The 16,419-nt window shown below is 49.4% G+C and overlaps 2 protein-coding genes across 9 annotated transcripts; one reads left to right on the plus strand and one right to left on the minus strand.

Moving 5' to 3' along the window:
* Positions 1 to 1,032: 1,032 nt before the first annotated feature.
* On the minus strand, positions 1,033 to 10,731 carry S100A13 (S100 calcium binding protein A13). Of its 7 annotated transcripts, none has more exons than XM_074318477.2 (3): positions 10,392 to 10,731; positions 9,285 to 9,560; positions 1,033 to 2,071 (listed from the first exon to the last, which is right to left on the minus strand). In XM_074318477.2, the coding sequence occupies exons 2-3, from the start codon at positions 9,435 to 9,437 to the stop codon at positions 1,928 to 1,930; spliced, it is 297 nt and encodes a 98-aa protein (XP_074174578.1). In that variant the 5' UTR covers positions 9,438 to 9,560; positions 10,392 to 10,731; the 3' UTR covers positions 1,033 to 1,927. The 7 variants fall into 7 exon arrangements, with proteins under 7 accessions (XP_074174578.1, XP_019568882.1, XP_019568881.1 ...); XM_019713323.3 differs by having other exon boundaries at positions 9,285 to 9,463; positions 10,392 to 10,716; XM_019713322.3 differs by having other exon boundaries at positions 9,285 to 9,467; positions 10,392 to 10,714.
* Positions 10,732 to 11,975: 1,244 nt separating this feature from the next.
* S100A1 (S100 calcium binding protein A1) lies at positions 11,976 to 15,576 on the plus strand. 2 transcript variants are annotated; one of them, XM_019713201.3, is made up of 3 exons: positions 11,976 to 12,128; positions 14,101 to 14,253; positions 15,252 to 15,576. In XM_019713201.3, the coding sequence occupies exons 2-3, from the start codon at positions 14,113 to 14,115 to the stop codon at positions 15,393 to 15,395; spliced, it is 285 nt and encodes a 94-aa protein (XP_019568760.1). In that variant the 5' UTR covers positions 11,976 to 12,128; positions 14,101 to 14,112; the 3' UTR covers positions 15,396 to 15,576. The 2 variants fall into 2 exon arrangements, with proteins under 2 accessions (XP_019568760.1, XP_019568761.1); XM_019713202.3 differs by having other exon boundaries at positions 12,014 to 12,128; positions 14,090 to 14,253.
* The last annotated feature ends 843 nt before the right edge of the window (positions 15,577 to 16,419 follow it).

Raw genomic sequence — 16,419 nt, forward strand, 5'->3', positions numbered from 1 at the left:
CCCCATCAGAACACTGGGTTTCTGCCTAAGTCGGTGCTTCCAGAAGAGCTATTCTTTGGATCCCCAGTAAAGGCTTGTGGCCGCTCACTTTGTGCTTCTATTTTGAGGTGACCCCTCCCAATGCCCCTCTCCGCGTCTCCTTCTCGGGCTCCCCTGCACTTGGGGTCTCAACGAGAGGCATCTGTGAGTGTCTCAAGGAAGGGTCCTTCCAAGAGTATCTCATTCAGAGAGTTCCTCTGACAGACCTGTCTGAGGGCTTCTCCAAAAGCGCCTCAGCCTGAGGCCCCTGTGTGGCCTCTCAATCGAGGACCCTTTCATGGGGTGAGGTGGGGAGCTTGTCTCAGCCTAAATGTTCCTGGGGAGTAACAGCTGCCCAAATGCACACCTGCTGGTAGGCAGTGCCAGCCCCTGGAAGGCAGCACCCACTGGGCTGGGGCTGCCCTGCCCCTGCTCCCTCTGGTGGCGGGCAGCGCAAACCACATGCCCCTCAGGCCGAGGCCAGGGACAGCACCCCCAAGGCGCTCCAATGTTGTTTCCTGCAGCACTTCCGCCACCCTCACCCCAGTCCTGGAACCTGTGTCCATCCTCCTCTTCACCCCTGCACCGCAGGGAGGGCGGGGAGGAGGGTTCAGTGTCACCAGCACCCATCCAGAGAGGATGCCAGCTCATGAGAGGCTTTGGAATTTCAACCCAGTCCTACCTGTTCCTGTCTTTGTGACTTCACCTGCCTAAAATATGTTCCCTCCTCTTTAATACAGGACTTAAAAATAGAATCTACCTCGAAGGGCTGTGAGAATTAACTAAGATAATGCAAGAAAATGTTGAGCACCGTGCCTGACACATAGCAAGCCCTCAATGCGGCTCACTGCGACCATTATCATCCAACGACACAAACCCCAGGGGCCAGAGAAGTGGGAGCCAAGACCGTGCCCCGAGTCCCAGGAGGCGCCTGCCCCAGAGATCTGTCTCTACCTTTTATATATTCATTCATCAACCATTTCATTTGTCGAAGAAAGGACATCCAGTCTAAGAAAAAGTCTTATACGAGTTTATTTGAGCCAAACTGATGAATCACCAGGAAGCAAAAATCCAACAGATTAGGAAAATGCTCCCAAGATTAGCAGTTTTGCAACTTATTTCACACATTAGAATCAAAGAGACTGAGGGGGTTACGTGGAATCCATGGGTGGCAGATTAGGGAGGCGGGAGAAAGCAAAGGGGGACATTGGGATGGGATAAAAAGCAAAAGGGAGAGACACACAGTTCTTTTACATTGTGGGCGCAGGACAGACGATAACGTTTACAGCACATGGAGATGGCATGTAGGGCCACCAAATAACAAGGGCCTCTGGTTTGTGGTCTGGTGCCTGCAGTTTTGCCCTGAGCGGTCTGGAAAAGGGGATGACTCTGACATTTCAAAGGTATGTTATCTTAGATGCAAAAAGGCGTTAGACAGGCTCACGTAAGGTAAAGACTGACCTTTTGTCCAGGAAGCTACAGGCCTCAGACGGGACAACCTGCCATGACCCACTTTTAGTTAGGAGTTTTTACACTGAGACCGTCCTGTGTGGTTACTCTCTGTCTCTGTGTTTGTAGGGCCCGCCATGCAGGCCTCTCTCTCCTTGTCAGGTTTAGTCTGTGGTCCTTTTTTCATCCACAATTTATTGAGCACCTACCTTATGCAAGACCAAGCGCTAGATGCTGCAGAATATTTGAAGATGAACAACACTTGTGGTCCTCAAAGAGCTCGTAATTTTCGGACCCACTCTCAGGTCAGGGCAGAGCTTTCCCACCCGCTAGTCTCAAGAGAAGAAATCGAGGTGGGGTGGGAATAAGAAACATTCGTGTTTCAAGGATGAGGCTGTGTTTGGGGAGAGTGGGGCCCTGCCCTGCCCTGCCCCGCCCACCCCATCCTGGCCTGCTGGCTTTACTTCTTCCGGATTTCGTGGGCCTTCTCTTTCCTGATCTCCTTGGCCAGCTCCCCAATCAGTCTCCAGTACTCGCTGAACTTGAGCTCTGAGTCCTGATTCACATCCAAGCTCTTCATCTTTTCATCTAAGGAGCCCACATCCTGAGGAGACACCAAAGGGAAGGGTAGGGTTAGACAGACACAAGGCTTCTTGAGACAGGGAGAGAGGGAAGAACTGCCAGTCGCCATTCCCTTCCCTCAGAGAACACGAGGACCTGTCCCACACCTTCAGGACGAGGCTGCAGCCCCAACACAGTGCGGCCGTGGTACCCAACTCCAAGGGACAACAGCACAGGGAGGAGGGGGACCCGATTCGTAGTGTTTGCCACCATGTAAATACTCGTGGGTGTAAATACTCCCACCAAGGCGGATTATGAATCACAAACATGTCACTGAATGCAGAGCTGGAAGAGATGTACACGACGGGCCCTCACCTGCACGCAAGTACAGGTGGGCTCCAGCACACCACTATGCCAGCCCTGGGGTTTGCCCAACAACACTTGGAGGCACGGACCCACTCCGACCACACTCAGCGCCTTCTCAGGCCACCCTCCTCCTTCACAGAAAGCAGAAGTTCACAGCACTTGGCTATTTGTTTGCATAACCCTGATGTCTTCTCATTTTTCCAGCTGGGTCACTAGCCTGGTAGATCCAGGGAATGGCAAAGACACAAGGTATTTGGTTTTCTAGGGGTCCCTTGATGAAGTCTCTCACACAGGCCTGTGAAATCAAAGGATACTGTAAGCTGGACCATCACGATCAAAGGATTTGTTGCCAGATAAACAAGCACAACCAAAAAGTTGACTGTTGAACAATGCAGAGATGTCAAACCAGGGAGGGGAGCCTCAGGCACAGCTTGATGCCAAAATTTGAATCAACATTTGGATGAAGGCAGAGAAGACTTGCCAAGTCTGAAATTCATAGAAGAGCTAAAGAAGAACTTTTTTAAAGCCACAGTCATGCTTAATTGTAGAATCCTGTAAGCATTGCCAGTGGCGGCAAAGATGCCTAGTGTAGCCTTGTATTGGGAGAGAGAAAAAAACTTACAATTAGTCAAAAGAAAGAAATAAAAGGTACAAGTATTAGGAAAGAAGAGGTACATTAATCTCTTATTAGCAAGTATATCGTTGTATACCCGGGGAAAAAAACAAAAAGGAGGACAATGGCTAACATTTCAACAAGTGTAAGCACTTAAGGACGCTGACTGGTCCAAGCATTAAGCTTGGGACACAGTACACGCTGGACTTCCATTAATGTTCAGAATCTGCTGGAATGAAAGATTCCATGAGCGCAGGGACGGTGTCCCTCTTGGTCGCCACTATAATGCCACTGCCGGGGAGAAGGTCCAGCACGTAGCAGGTGCTTGGTCACCACTGTCACCCAAAGCCTAGGACAGCATCAGGACAGGAAGAGTAGGTGCTCAATAAATATTGATTGAATAAATGCAAGACCAGTTCAACAACAGAGGTATTGTTACAGGTCCATTTCACAGATGAGAAATTGAGGCTCTCAAAGACTAAATTACTAACTAGGGATGACAAGTTAGAGCCTGCACTTGAACTATATTGTCTGACTCAGAGCTTATGCTCTTAACCACTATTCTGTATTTCTTCCCTCTCCAAAAAAGGAAAACAAAACTAGTAGAAACGATAAAGTGTCTGGTTACAATATTAATTCACAAAAACCAATGCCTTTTAGGTATATGAGCACCAATCAATTAGAGACCATAAGAAGAAAGATCCCATTTAAAATAGGAAAAAATAAAATAAAGCACTTAGGCATAAATGTAGAAATCTATTAAGCTTTTATGAAGAAAACTGAACTGAGGGATATATGCAATATTATGATTTATAAGAAATATATTTGGTCATTCAGACGACCAACATATAATTCTTATATATATATAGACAGAGGGTGCCAAAAAATATGTATATACATTTTAAGAAAGGAAAAATACTGTATTAAAATTGTAATGCTCAATATATCCTGATAACAAAAGATGAATACAAGTCATGCGTATATATATTTTTTGGCGCCCCTGGTATATGTGGTCTTTTGGAATTTCCTAAGTGTTGAGAGTGATGATGAAGACGTCTTTTGTTATGCTAATGAGGCAAACTCTCAATGTTGGAAATTGGCTCTCAGGCCACTTATTTAATACCAAAAAAAATCCTTGAAGAAATAAGAAAACATACTTTGTTTTTTCAGGGAGAAATTGACATCTATAAAGATGTCAATTTTCCCTAAAATAAATTTGCATGATCCCAATTAACAATCTACAGGATTCTTTTTAACATGATTAAATGTTACTAACATTCTTCGTGAAAAATTAACATGTGAAATCCACCAGTGAAATTCTGAAAAGTAAGAATAATGAGAAAGAAACAACCTTACAAGTATTACAGCATATTATGAAACAATGGTAAATGAGGTTGTTACTAAATAAACAATAAACAGATGAATGAAACAGAATAAAGAGACCCAAGATACACATGGGAATTGAATAAATATTCAAGTTGGTATTTCACATCAGTAGGAAAATTTTAACAATGAAATCAATTCTGGGTTTTTTTGTTTTTGTTTTTTTTAATATGTTAAATTGAGCAAAACCTTTCTAAGCATGGCATAAAACACAGAAGCCATTCAGGAAAAGTTTGGTAATTTGACTACATAAAAATGTTTTATATTCTGTATGGTAAAAACTACCAAAAAACAAAGTCAAAGGACAAAGGGCAAATTAGGGGAAAATATTTGCAACACACATAATAGACAAAAGCTAATTTCTTCATTCTATAAAGAGCTATAATAAATCAATATGAAAAAGAAAAACTCTTTGATAAAAGAAATAAACAAGCAGTTCCCAGAGAAACCAATATACATGTCCATCAAAAATATTTTTTAGGGCAGCCAGTTGGCTCAGTTAGTTAGAGTGCAGTGCTCATAACACCAAGGTCGCTGGTTCGATTCCCACATGGGCCACTGTGAGCTGCACCCTCCACAACTAGATTGAAACAACAACTTGATTTGGAGCTGATGGGTCCTGGAAAAACACACTGCTCCCCAATATTCCCCAATTAATATATATATATATATATATATATATATATATATATATATATATATATAAATGCTCTATTTCACTAAGAATTAAAGAAATAGTATAACTCAGAAAAAAGTATCATTTTCACATATTAGATTGGCAAGAATTAAAAGCTTGATAAGACCCAGTTTGGGCAAGGACATGGGGAAACAGACATTCATAAAATTAAAAATATACACGCCTTTTGAGGCAGTATTTCTACTCTCAGGCATTTACCCTATGCAGATAGCTTCCCTCAAGTTTGTAAAAATATATAAACAAGGATGTTTGCAAAATGGGGAAAATGGACATAAGAGAAAACTCCATCAATAGAGAATAGGCTACATAAATGTGTGTTAACCTATCTTGGAATACGGTGCTTCATTTTTTTTAAGGGAAAAATATCCTATATGCCCTGTAAGGGGGAGCAGAGTCGGCCACCTCAAAATGTGCCTTTTTAGGGATATTGATTATTTTAAGCTGGTTATTTTTAAGAAACAAAAGACCGAGAAAGAACCTTTGACTATTCCCCTACATGCCTAAAAGATTTTAGATGGAGGTCCTGCTCCAGGAAGGGAGCTGTCATCATAGATAACTATAGTTAATATGAACTAGTGTGTGACAGACAGGGAGGAACCGAGCAAGGCCCATTGGGTAAAAGTCCTCTATGTCCCATGGTTAGAGATGGCCCAGCAAACACTTATTTACCAAACATTTATTTTTCTAGCTCCATGTTAACTGCTTTCCTTCCCATTGAAATCCCAAACTGCAACCCCCACTTTCTCTTCAGCTCAAGATGGCACCTGAGCTTTAACTGCCCAATTTGAACTTGGGCCCCGTAATCTGATAGAACCCCCCGTATGTACATACGTAACTAAATCCGGTCATTTTTCTCTTGTTTATCTGTCTCATGTCAATGTGATTATTAGAACAACCAAAAGAACTAAGAGGGGGAAATGGGAACTTTTCCCCTCCCAACAACTGTTACATTTTTAAAAAGCTATTTATAGAAGAGTAGGTAAAATGCATTTATTCATTCTCTCACTCAACAACGTATGCTTTTCTTACAACTTTTTTACTCTCTCACTCACCCTTCAATATTTTATTGAGCACCTATTAAGAGTCAGACACTGCTCGAAGTACAGATCAAAGAGTGATCAGACTCCTTTCCTCACAGGACTTACATTCTTGGTAACATATACGTATATAGTGGAGGTCAAGTTGTGATGGAAGTGTTCTGAAAGAAAATAAAGCAAGGTAAAGGAATAGAGCACAGGGAGGTGGGATTTGTATTCAGTAGTGAAGGCCATGCGAAGGACTTGCCATTTGAGCAAAAAGATAAGTTAAATGAGGAATAAGCCGAGCAAACACCTAGGCTAGGGGCAGGGGTGAGCATTCTGGACCAGGAGAGGAAAAGTGGAGACAGTCAGTATAAATAACTCTTATGCTTTTGAGAAGTTTTGCTACAAAAGGGAAGCAGAGATATAAGGCATAGCTAGAGGGAGTTACAGGGTCAAGGGAGTTTTTCTTTTTTTTTTTCTTTTCTTTTTCTCCTTTTTTTTGTTTTTAAGATGGGAGATATTACAGTGTATTTGGAAACTGATCAGAACAATCCAGTACAGAGGGAAATTTTGATGATGCAAGAGAGGGGGGAAGAACTGAAAGGGTTAAAGTCTTTAAGTAGGTGAGAAGGGATGAGATCCAGGGCACCAGTGAAGGGTATGGCCTTGGCAGCAGACAGGGATGAAAGGCGGGGTATGTGTTTGGTGGATTTGGGTGAAGGAACACAGAAGCTTCCTGATTGCTCTTATTTTCTTCTCAGTGAGAGGGAGAATGTGGAAAGAAGTACTAGAGTTTGAGGAGAAAGGAAAAGTTGTGAAACAATCATCTGAAAAAGCTGGTCAATGAATCGACCAGGGAAATGTAGAATTGGCAGGCATCGCTGAGGGGTTTGTGGTTATAGATTTAAAGTGAGACAAATGAACACGGCGGTGCCTTTTTCTCCAGCCAGATTCAGCTCTAGAAGTGGAGGTACAGAACGGTGGATTCAACCAACAAGTTACTGGAGGTGAAATGTTGGCTTTAAGCTGGGTTGGGATTGTGCCAAAAAACAAGGACAGAAAAAAACCGAATCAAGGGAGTTGTGGGAGTGGTTATAATAAATGATGGGCCTTAGAACCCAGGTAAGTAAGAGGTGAAATGAAAACTCGAGACATAAAGATAGAAGATGGAAAAAATAATAGGGAGTCAAGAAAATGCTGCAGTGGAGGAGCTAGAAAGAGGTGAGGGAAGCAGAGTTGGCACTCCAAAATATGCCTTTTGGGACAGATATTGAGTATCTAAGCTGGTTCTTTTCAAGAAACGAGACTCAGGAAAAACCTTTGGCCTTCCCTCTTGCTTCCCAGAAGAATTTAGATGGAAGACCTGCTCCAGGATATGAACTAGTGTGTGACTGTGTCCCATGTGAAAGCTGGCCCAACAGACATTCATTTGCTCTTCCATCTCCATGGGAACTGCCTTCCTGCCCTTTTAGGTTCCAAACCACACCCGCCACCTTCTCCTTAGCTCCAGAATGGTATCTAAGCATCAACCACCCAAAGTGTCCTTGGGACCCATATTCTTATGGAACCCTCGTGTGTACATGCTTAATACGTGTGGGTATTTTCTCCTGTCAATCGGTCTCATGTCAATTTGATTATGATTCCAGCCTGAACTTAAGAAAGGTAGGAGGAAAATTCATTTTCACCTTTTCACTGCCCTACAGAGGAACAGAACTGGAATGACATGGAAGATAGAGAAAACGAGGTTAGAAATTGAGATCTTGGAAGAGGTGCGTTATTTTGGTCATACCAAGATCTGGAGCATGAGCAGAGGAGTGGGATGCTGAGATGCAGGACGACAATCTTTGGAAGTGATGAGTTTGAGAAATTGAAAGGGCCAGGTGTTGGCTGAGCTGTCTGTGTGGAAGGCTGAGGATAGTGAGAGCAGCAGTGATGAGAAGGAAAACCGTAAGCCAGGAACTGAAGAGCTATAAGGAAGGCAGGTGGTACCTGAGCTTCCAAGGAGCTGGGCATCTTAGGAAGAAGAAAAAAACTAAGGTCTGGAAGCAGCAATGAAAAGCAGAGGTCACTTCCTGCATTTCAACACGCAGAGGAAGATAAAACAGTCACTATATTTGAATAGTATCATTAGTTTCAGGTGTACAAAACAATGTAATAGTTAGACATTTGTACCCCTTACAAAGTGATAACCCCCCAATCCACTATCCGTCTGCCATCGTATACAGCTGTGACAATTCCATTGACTGTTCCCTACGCTGTACTCCACATCCCGTGACTATACACACATATGTATGTTTAATTATAGTTGACATTCAATATTATTCAAAACCAGTCACTATTTGACGAGGCTACTGGGAGTGCTGTACCTTCAGGAGAGAGCCTGGAGTTTCCTGTGAGGAGAGGATGGGACAAGTCAGGGAAGCCTAAGGAGGTAGGGATTTTGCGGATGAAAAAGACTGAGTTTCAGAGACTCACTTGTTTTTTGTTTTTACACTCATCTTCACACACTTTTATGTGCCTGTGAATGTTCAGGAAGGATGTAAAAGAAACTGTTAGTCACCTGGGATAATGCCCAACCCAAAGGGGATGAAATTTAAATCCCTACTCGGTCCCCCGAGGAGAGAAGGGGGGACCCAGCCAGGCGCACTGAGGGGATTCCCACAGAGGGTGGGAAGTAACCTCGGATCATTTACAGGTCTCTCCCACCCTGAGATCCTGACTCCATGCATTTGGCCATGTTTTTATTTTTAACAAATCCCTTCCCACAGCGGGTCCTCAGTTTCCTTATATGTGAAATGGGGAATGTGGATATGTTTTCTCTCGGCCTCCGTCTAGCTCTGATGGTTTACGAACCTCCTGGAAGCCAGCTCTGGATCCCGTCCTCTGTTAGGCAAATGAGATCAGAGAGGCACAGAGCAGACACAGGAACCCAACAGCATTATCTGATGGAGCACAAAGCCCAATAACACACTTCCCCTCACACAGACACTGTTACCGAGATGTACACACACATACTTGGCAAGAACAGCCAGAACCACTTACACATGCAGCCACCCACACCTTTCTCCACAACACACCTGTGGTCACATTATCGTCCCCAGCAATATCACGTCACGTACACAATGTCCCACAGCCACTGTCTCCTAAAATCTCGGGCCCAGGGGCCCCCACCTACCTTGAGCAGGTGAGGCAACTGTTGAGTGGCCAGTTCCTTAAACTCATTGACGCTGAGGCTGCCCTTACGGCCCTCCCGTCCTGCAAAGGTGAAGAAGGTGGTGACCACTGTCTCGATGGCCGTCTCCAGCTCAGTCAGTGGCTCTGCTGCCATTAGGGTGGAGCTGATGTCCTCACCGGCTGACTTGCGGGAGCGGGGAGGAGAGAAAGGGAGACTCAGGACAGGCCACAGTGCCCCTGCCCTGGGTTGCTACCTCCGGCTTCTGCCTGGAGAAGGCTGTATGGAGAAGGAACAAGCGGACAGGGTTGAAGCTTGGGGCAGGGAGTACCTCAGTGCAGGTGGGGAAAGGAGTGTTCATTCCAGAAACCCCTTCCTCTCTAGATCTCACAATCTAGGGGTCCTTTTGAAATGCCTATGTCTTAGGGACCCCTCTGTGATGGTCCCTCACTCTGGAGACCCCTCTGTCCAGGAGGAGGCTTTCAATGTGAGGGTCCCGTTAGGAAGCCTCTCAGTTTCCTGGCCCCTCTGTAGGGTTCAGCAACAGGGCCCTTGCTTGGAATCTCACCCAGCCTCAAAGGGTCAGGAGGTTGTTTGTCTCCAAAGCTTATTTGTGTGAAGACCTGGGTCTCCACCCGCCTGCTCCTCCCAGGAGAGCAGCCGTGGTCTGGCAAACGCCCAGCCGTGGTCAAGGCTGGCTCTGTCTGACAGACCCAGCCTCCGGTGGTCCTTCCCCGCCTCCCTCCCAGCAGGGCCGGGGCTGAGCCCAGGATCCTGCAGACCTCCTGCGCCACGGAGCTCTCCTGTCTCCCTGCGCCACGGGTCCTGGTTGGGCCTTGCCGACAGCCGGCACCCGGCACCCAGGAAGGGCTTGGTCCCGGCACACACAGCCCCAGGGGACAGGCTGGAGGAAAGGGACATGCCAACTCATCCTCCGTTTTCTGCCTCCCGCCACCGCACCCCCATTTCACTCCCCCGGGGACTGCGGTCGGATCTCCCCAAACTACTTCCTGAATCCCAGTCTGAGCTGGCTCCAGGGGCGGGACCTGGGAGTCCAGGGAGGAAAAGGGCTCCCCGGGTTCCCCCCAGAATTAGGGGGACACGACTCACCACGGGAAGTCACAGAGATGGGGTGCAACACGCGGTTGCCGCAGGGCTGAGGTTTATAAGCGCTGGGCAGGGAGGCGAGGGCCCCTCCCAAGCTCGGAGGTTTCAGGTTTCCTAGTTGATTGTGGAGAGAGGAGACGCCCAATCTCGCCTGGCGCCCCCATCCCGCCCAGCTCCCAGCGCCCAGCGTCCGGAAACCCGCCTGGAACCCCAGCCCCTCAGCCCAGCCCACATGTGCCCCCACTTGGTCGGGAGGTGGGGGTGGGGATCTGCCTGGAGCTGCCGGGCCAGATTCCACGCAGCCAGGGCCGAGAGTCCTATCCCTCCCAAATGGGGAGCCCCTGCCCCACCACACCCCAACATCTAATCAGGAGTGTGTGTGATGGGGACGCGGGAGGGGCCTGCGGGAGGTGACTGCAGATTGATTGAAAGAGCCAACTGCACGAGCTCGCTCAGGACTGAGACGCCCAGGCTAAGAAACACCACATCACTGAACGAGATCTCTCAAAGGACCCTGCAGCCCAAGACCCTTTCAGAGGAGCCCAAACCAAGGCCCCACAAATAGGGGAATCAGACCAAGACCCCTGTTGACATAGAAATTTCCAAACCTGTAGAGCATTTTTATGCGTTTAACTGAACCAAACTGATAATTGCCTGAAGGCAAAATCTCAACGGATTGAGAAAATGCTCCCGAGAATGTCTGTTTTGCAGCTTATTTCATACATTAGAATCCAAGGAGGAGACTGAGGGGGTTACGTGGAATCCATGGGCGGTAGATTAGGGAGATGGGAGAAAGCAAAGGGGGACCTCTGGGATTGGGTAAAAAGTAAAAGGGAGAGACACATAGTTCTTTCACATTGTGGGTGCAGGAGAGTTAGTACCATTTACAGCACATGGAGACGGTATGTGTGGGGGGGGGAAGGACAAGGTAACACAGTGAAGGGCTCTGTGGTCTGTGCCCTGGTCGGAGGTTGTGCCCTGGGGGTCTGGAAAAGGAGATTACGCTGACATTTTAAAGGTATGTTATCTTAGATGCAAAAAGGAAATAGTCAGGCTCACTTAAGGTAAAGATTGACCTCTGTCAAGAAAGTTACAGGCCTAGGATGGGACTACCTGCCATGACGAGCTTTTAGTGAGGAATTTTGATGTTCATACCATCCTGTGTGGTTACTCCCTGTCTCTGAGTTTGTAGGGCCTGCCATGCAGCCTCCCCTGAGCTTGTCAGGTTCAGTCTGTCGCCCCTTTTTTATCTCCATCCCCATCGAGGGGACCCTGTATTGAAATCCCTCAGTGGGGTCTCACACTGAAACTTCTAAGGGTGACTCCCAAGATTGAATTATTCACTGAGAGCTCACAGCGGCCTCCACCCCTCCCGGCCTAGCTGGCCACAGCCGGGTACTGCGGGGGTAGGGGATGTCTCAGTGCCCTTCCCAGGACCTTTCCCACCTCCCTTCCTCCAGGGCCTGCCTGTTGGGGCCCAGCAGTAGGGGGGAGGCAACCGAGGCTGGAGAAGAGGACACAGGGCAGCTTGTTCCAGCCCAGGAGACAGAGGGCGCCTCTGTCCACTCCTGGCCCCTTGCCCCACTGGGTGTCTATCTGTGAAGGGGTGGAGCCAGTGGGGAGGGGGGTCAGCGGGGGAAGGACGACTGAAGACAGGTCTCCACACACAGCTCTGGGAGCCACATTTGCAGCCTCGTCTGTCTGTCCAGAACCTGCTCCCACCTCAGGCCCAGGCTGACAGTGAGTATCCCACCCCATCCTGCCCTGGCCAGCCTGGGGGAAAAGGGACTTCAGCGGGGCTCCAAGAATCTGGGGACGATGGCATTGTGGTATACTGAGGGTTGGGATGAGTTCGAGTGACAGCAATATGGGACTTGGGGGAAACAGGGTTTAGAAAGTGGTGAGGGGAGACAAGTAAAGGTCAGAGAGATCTAGAAACTCAGTGAATGAGGAAGCCAATGAGGAGCCCAGCCACTAAGCTCCCAGATCAGGCCCTCCTACCACGAAGCCCTCCAGTGCCCTCCCAAGCCTCCCTCAACCTCCCAGGAGCTGGGGAGGGGTCTCAGCGCTTGGCTCACTTCCGGTGGGATAAGCTTGAGAGGACAAATGGAGCAGCTGCTCTGCCTCCCCCACCCAGCCTTGCCAAGAGCTCAGGGCCCAGGGAGGTCTGGGGGTGGTGGAGCAGGGGCCATGTGACATCAGGAAGAGGGGCACTCGGGTATGGTACCCACTCCCAACTCTTTCCTCCTCCTCTTTCTTGGCCCAGACCTCCAGACTCCTCTTTCCCCCATTCTTTTCTCTTTGTTTTCCCACCTGCCCCCTCCCGACCGAGGTCCTCTCAGGATTGCCCCCACATGAAATGCTTGGCTGCTGGAGCGCTCCAGGCAACCCCCAGGTGCCCGTCCTGGATGGGGCCGGTAACTGAGCCACCAGCGCCCCTCCCTCGCAGGCCCCTTATCCCCTCCATCAGCCCCGGCTTGGGTTCCATCTCCCCCATGTCTCTGTGACAACCACTTCTCATGTCCGGAGTTCAGGTGACACTCACAAGGGCCCCATTGAAGAGCTGGGATGTCATCTGATCAGGGCCCATTGTCCAGCCCCTCAGGCCTGGGGAAGGATGGGGACACCTGATCTAAGACACCTGAGCTGCCCCCTGAGGCCATGGTCGGGCTGAATGTCCCAAGACAGAGAGAAAGAGGCCCCCTGGCTTGGCAGTCCCCTCTCTTCAACAGACCCCTCCATTTTTCTCCCCCTCTCTCCCAGCCCCTTGAACTCAGAGGACTCATGCACTTGGCCCTTTACCTCCCCCAATACATACCAACCCCGTTCTCCCTGCTGCCACTGTCCCCACTTCAACCAGGCTGGGCCTGGAGGGTGGGAGTAGCTAGCAGCAGCAACAAGGCCTCACGGGTCTCTTCCCCTCCCCAGAAGCTCTAGCTCCAGGGAAAAGCCTCAGACATTCCTGTCCCTTCCCACCATCACCCAATGGAAGGGCTAACTCTGCAGAAAAGTAAAAGGAACCAAGCTAGAGACATACCCCCGGGAAGGGCCATGCTCAGGAGAGAACAGAGTTGAGGTACCAAAAGATGCCCCATCTGCTGATAGGAAGCTCAGAGGCAATGAGACCTCCTTCCCATGACCCTTGGGCCGCCGACTCAGGCTGCCACCCTCTCCATCAGGCTGACCGAGGGCACCAGACTGACTCCTTGCCAGGAGTGGGCAACAGAGTCAAGTCTGTAGACAGGAGCCCAGCCCACCACCTCCAACCGCAGAGCTTGGCTATGCTAGGCAGGCAAGATTCAGGGTAAAAATAGAGCCAGAGGAAGCCTGGCTGGATCCTGTGACCACCCCTGCCTGCCTGCCTGCCTGCCACACCCTCGTCAGAATCTGTGCAGCCAGCCAGGAGACTCTGCAGGGTCCACTGCAGGCCTCTAGAGCCAGCCCTGCTCCAGCTGTTCCACCTCCATGCCCCAAACTCTGACTCCCTCTGGTGGGGGTTTGGATGGAGGGACACACAGAACAGGTCTGGACTTAGACCTGTTTGGGGTCCCCTACATTTTAGGATCCCACTGAAAGGTACATGGTGATGGAGCTCCAATCTCATGGCTATTTGGGCTGTGGGACCTGGACCAGGCCTGAGGGCTCCCTTCACCCCAAGCCCAGATATCCTGAGCATGGTCCCCTGCTCACTTCCATGGTGGGGGGTGCATAGGTGAGCTTCGAGATGGGGTCTGAGCTGGAGACGGCGATGGAGACTCTCATCAACGTGTTCCACACCCACTCGGGCAAGGAAGGGGACAAGTATAAGCTGAGCAAGAAGGAGCTGAAAGAGCTGCTGCAGACGGAACTCTCCGGCTTCCTGGATGTGAGTGCAGTGTGGGGGTATCGGGTGGAGCGGGCAAGGGCTGGGGGGCAGAGTGGGCACCTCCCTGCCATTTCCCCACCTCACCCCAGCTCTCCCCAACCATCTCCTTCCTCTCCCAGGCTTCTCTCCTGGGTTTTTCCAGGCTCCCCTACTCCTGGTTCAAGCCAAAATGCCCCGAGTTAGTGACCATCTGTCAAGGACCAGGGCCTGTGTAGATACATCCATAGCAAGGTTCACGGTCTAGAAAGGGAAGATTGACACTTGAAAGTAAAATTTGGACACCAGGAAGCACACAGAGCCTTGACAGAGGTGCCAGGAAGGATTCTGGGAGAACATTAACCTGACTGAAGTGGGATGGCTTCTCCAAAGAGGCGACACTTGAGCCATAGGTTTCCAGTGGAAAATGATTAGGATGAAAGTGGACATTTTAGGTGGAGGCGTCTGCATGAATAAAAGCACGGCAGAAAGAAGAATATGGAGCAGCTCAGTAGTTTCGACTGCAGGGAAGGATGCAGAAAAACAGGCTGAAGGAGAAGCCGGTAGCAAGTGCACCAGCTCTGAGGTCTTATTAGACCTGGGCTCAAGCTTGGGCGCTGCCACGCTCACTCTAGCTGTGTGACTTTGGACACATTATTTAACCACCAACTGTCTATTTGTTTCTTCTCTAGAACGGGAATAATGAAACCTACTTCATGCTATTTGTGTTAGAATTAAACGAGACAATGCTTATAAAGCTCCTAGTGTAGTGCTTGTCCACTGTAGGCGCTCAACAGATGATACATTGATATAACTCTGCCTCGTTGAGGTGCTTACTGTATAGGCCACAGGACGTCACAGCGTTTGTTAGTTTTGAGGAAGGCAGCAGAAGCGTCCCCTAATTAGATGTAGCACTCCCTCTTGCTCAGCTCTGCCGCCTGCTCCCCAATCAATCACCCCCCCTTGGCTCTAACTCGGTGCCATCCATCTCTATACACCTGCCTGCCCATCTCCCTTCACAGGCCCAGAAGGACGCGGACGCGGTGGACAAGGTGATGAAGGAGCTGGATGAGAATGGAGACGGGGAGGTGGACTTCCAGGAGTACGTGGTGCTGGTGGCTGCCCTCACGGTGGCCTGTAACAACTTCTTCTGGGAGAACAGCTGAGCAGACAGCCCCAGTGGGCAGCGCCCTTCCCCTCTCCCCTGCCACCCCTGCCCCTGTACTCTGCTTCCCCCTCACCCCGCGCCCCGCTCCCCACAGTCCCACCCTTGCCTACCCTCCAACAAGGGCGCAAGAGTAGTGGGCCAGGCCTACGACTCTTTCATTAAAGGCTCTTCTCTCGCCAGTCTGTTGTCCTTCCTTTGGGCTCCGGAACGGGGTGTGATCCCTCCCAATTTGCCTTATTCGGGCTTGGATCTTATTTGGAGAGAGGGCAAAGGACCATTACATCTCCCTACTCGAGGAATATTCAAGGCCCGGGAAGGTCCAGGGGTTCATGATACCAGCTAGAAGTGGAGGAGACATTAGCTTCTCGGCTACAAAGCCAGAAAAAGAATTTCCCCTCAACCTTCAAAGAGTATTTCGAGGATCTGCCATGTGCTACTGAGTAGGAACTGGGGATACAACGGTGAACAGAACAAACAGACCCTTCTCCTCAAGTCCAGTGAGGACGCCAGACCATTAAACACGCACACATGCTGCTAGGAAGGAAAACGAAAGAACCCTGATGGGGGTGTGCGGGGTGGAGGGAGGGCTGAAGATGTATTCATTCATTCATTCATTCTTCAGACATTGTAGCCTTTTATTGTGCACGCAAGCATTACAAAAGTCCCATATATGTCTTCATCAAAAGCCACATGGATGGCAGATGGGGAGGGAGCACGTGGGAGGGGCAACAGGCACGCAAAGGTCGTCACCAAATAAGGATCTAACAAGTCCCAGGTAAAACATTTTGGACGGTCCGCCTTAGACTGGGGGTCGGGCAGGAGCGCGAGGAAATACGAGCATGTGTTGCATCCGCACCGAACGCGCTCGGAGCGGCCCTAGAGGTTACCAGCAACCCGGTATCGAACGCAAAGCCCCGCAGGACCCAACTGCGAGGCCGTTGGCCACGCCCCTTCGTGGGCGGAGCAATGCGGGCTCTCGGAACGGGCGACGGGTGAAGCCCCGCCTTCTCCTCGGGGCTCCG

This window comes from Rhinolophus sinicus, chromosome 7 (assembly GCF_057876585.1).
Source record: "Rhinolophus sinicus isolate RSI-liver-muscle chromosome 7, RSI-T2T, whole genome shotgun sequence".
Lineage (NCBI taxonomy): Eukaryota > Metazoa > Chordata > Mammalia > Chiroptera > Rhinolophidae > Rhinolophus > Rhinolophus sinicus.

Bases quoted from the DNA above. Each gene is read 5' to 3' on its own strand.
- S100A1 (XM_019713201.3), top strand. From the start codon at position 14,113: ATGGGGTCTGAGCTGGAGACGGCGATGGAGACTCTCATCAACGTGTTC. The intron at 14,254-15,251 runs GTGAGTGCAGTG...CTCCCTTCACAG, and splicing joins AACTCTCCGGCTTCCTGGAT to GCCCAGAAGGACGCGGACGC.
- S100A13 (XM_019713320.3), bottom strand. From the start codon at position 9,642: ATGAACACTCCTTTCCCCACCTGCACTGAG. The intron at 9,468-9,612 runs GTACTCCCTGCC...CGCTCCCGCAAG, and splicing joins CTTTCCCCACCTGCACTGAG to TCAGCCGGTGAGGACATCAG. The intron at 2,072-9,284 runs GTAGGTGGGGGC...GTGTCTCCTCAG, and splicing joins AGTTGCCTCACCTGCTCAAG to GATGTGGGCTCCTTAGATGA.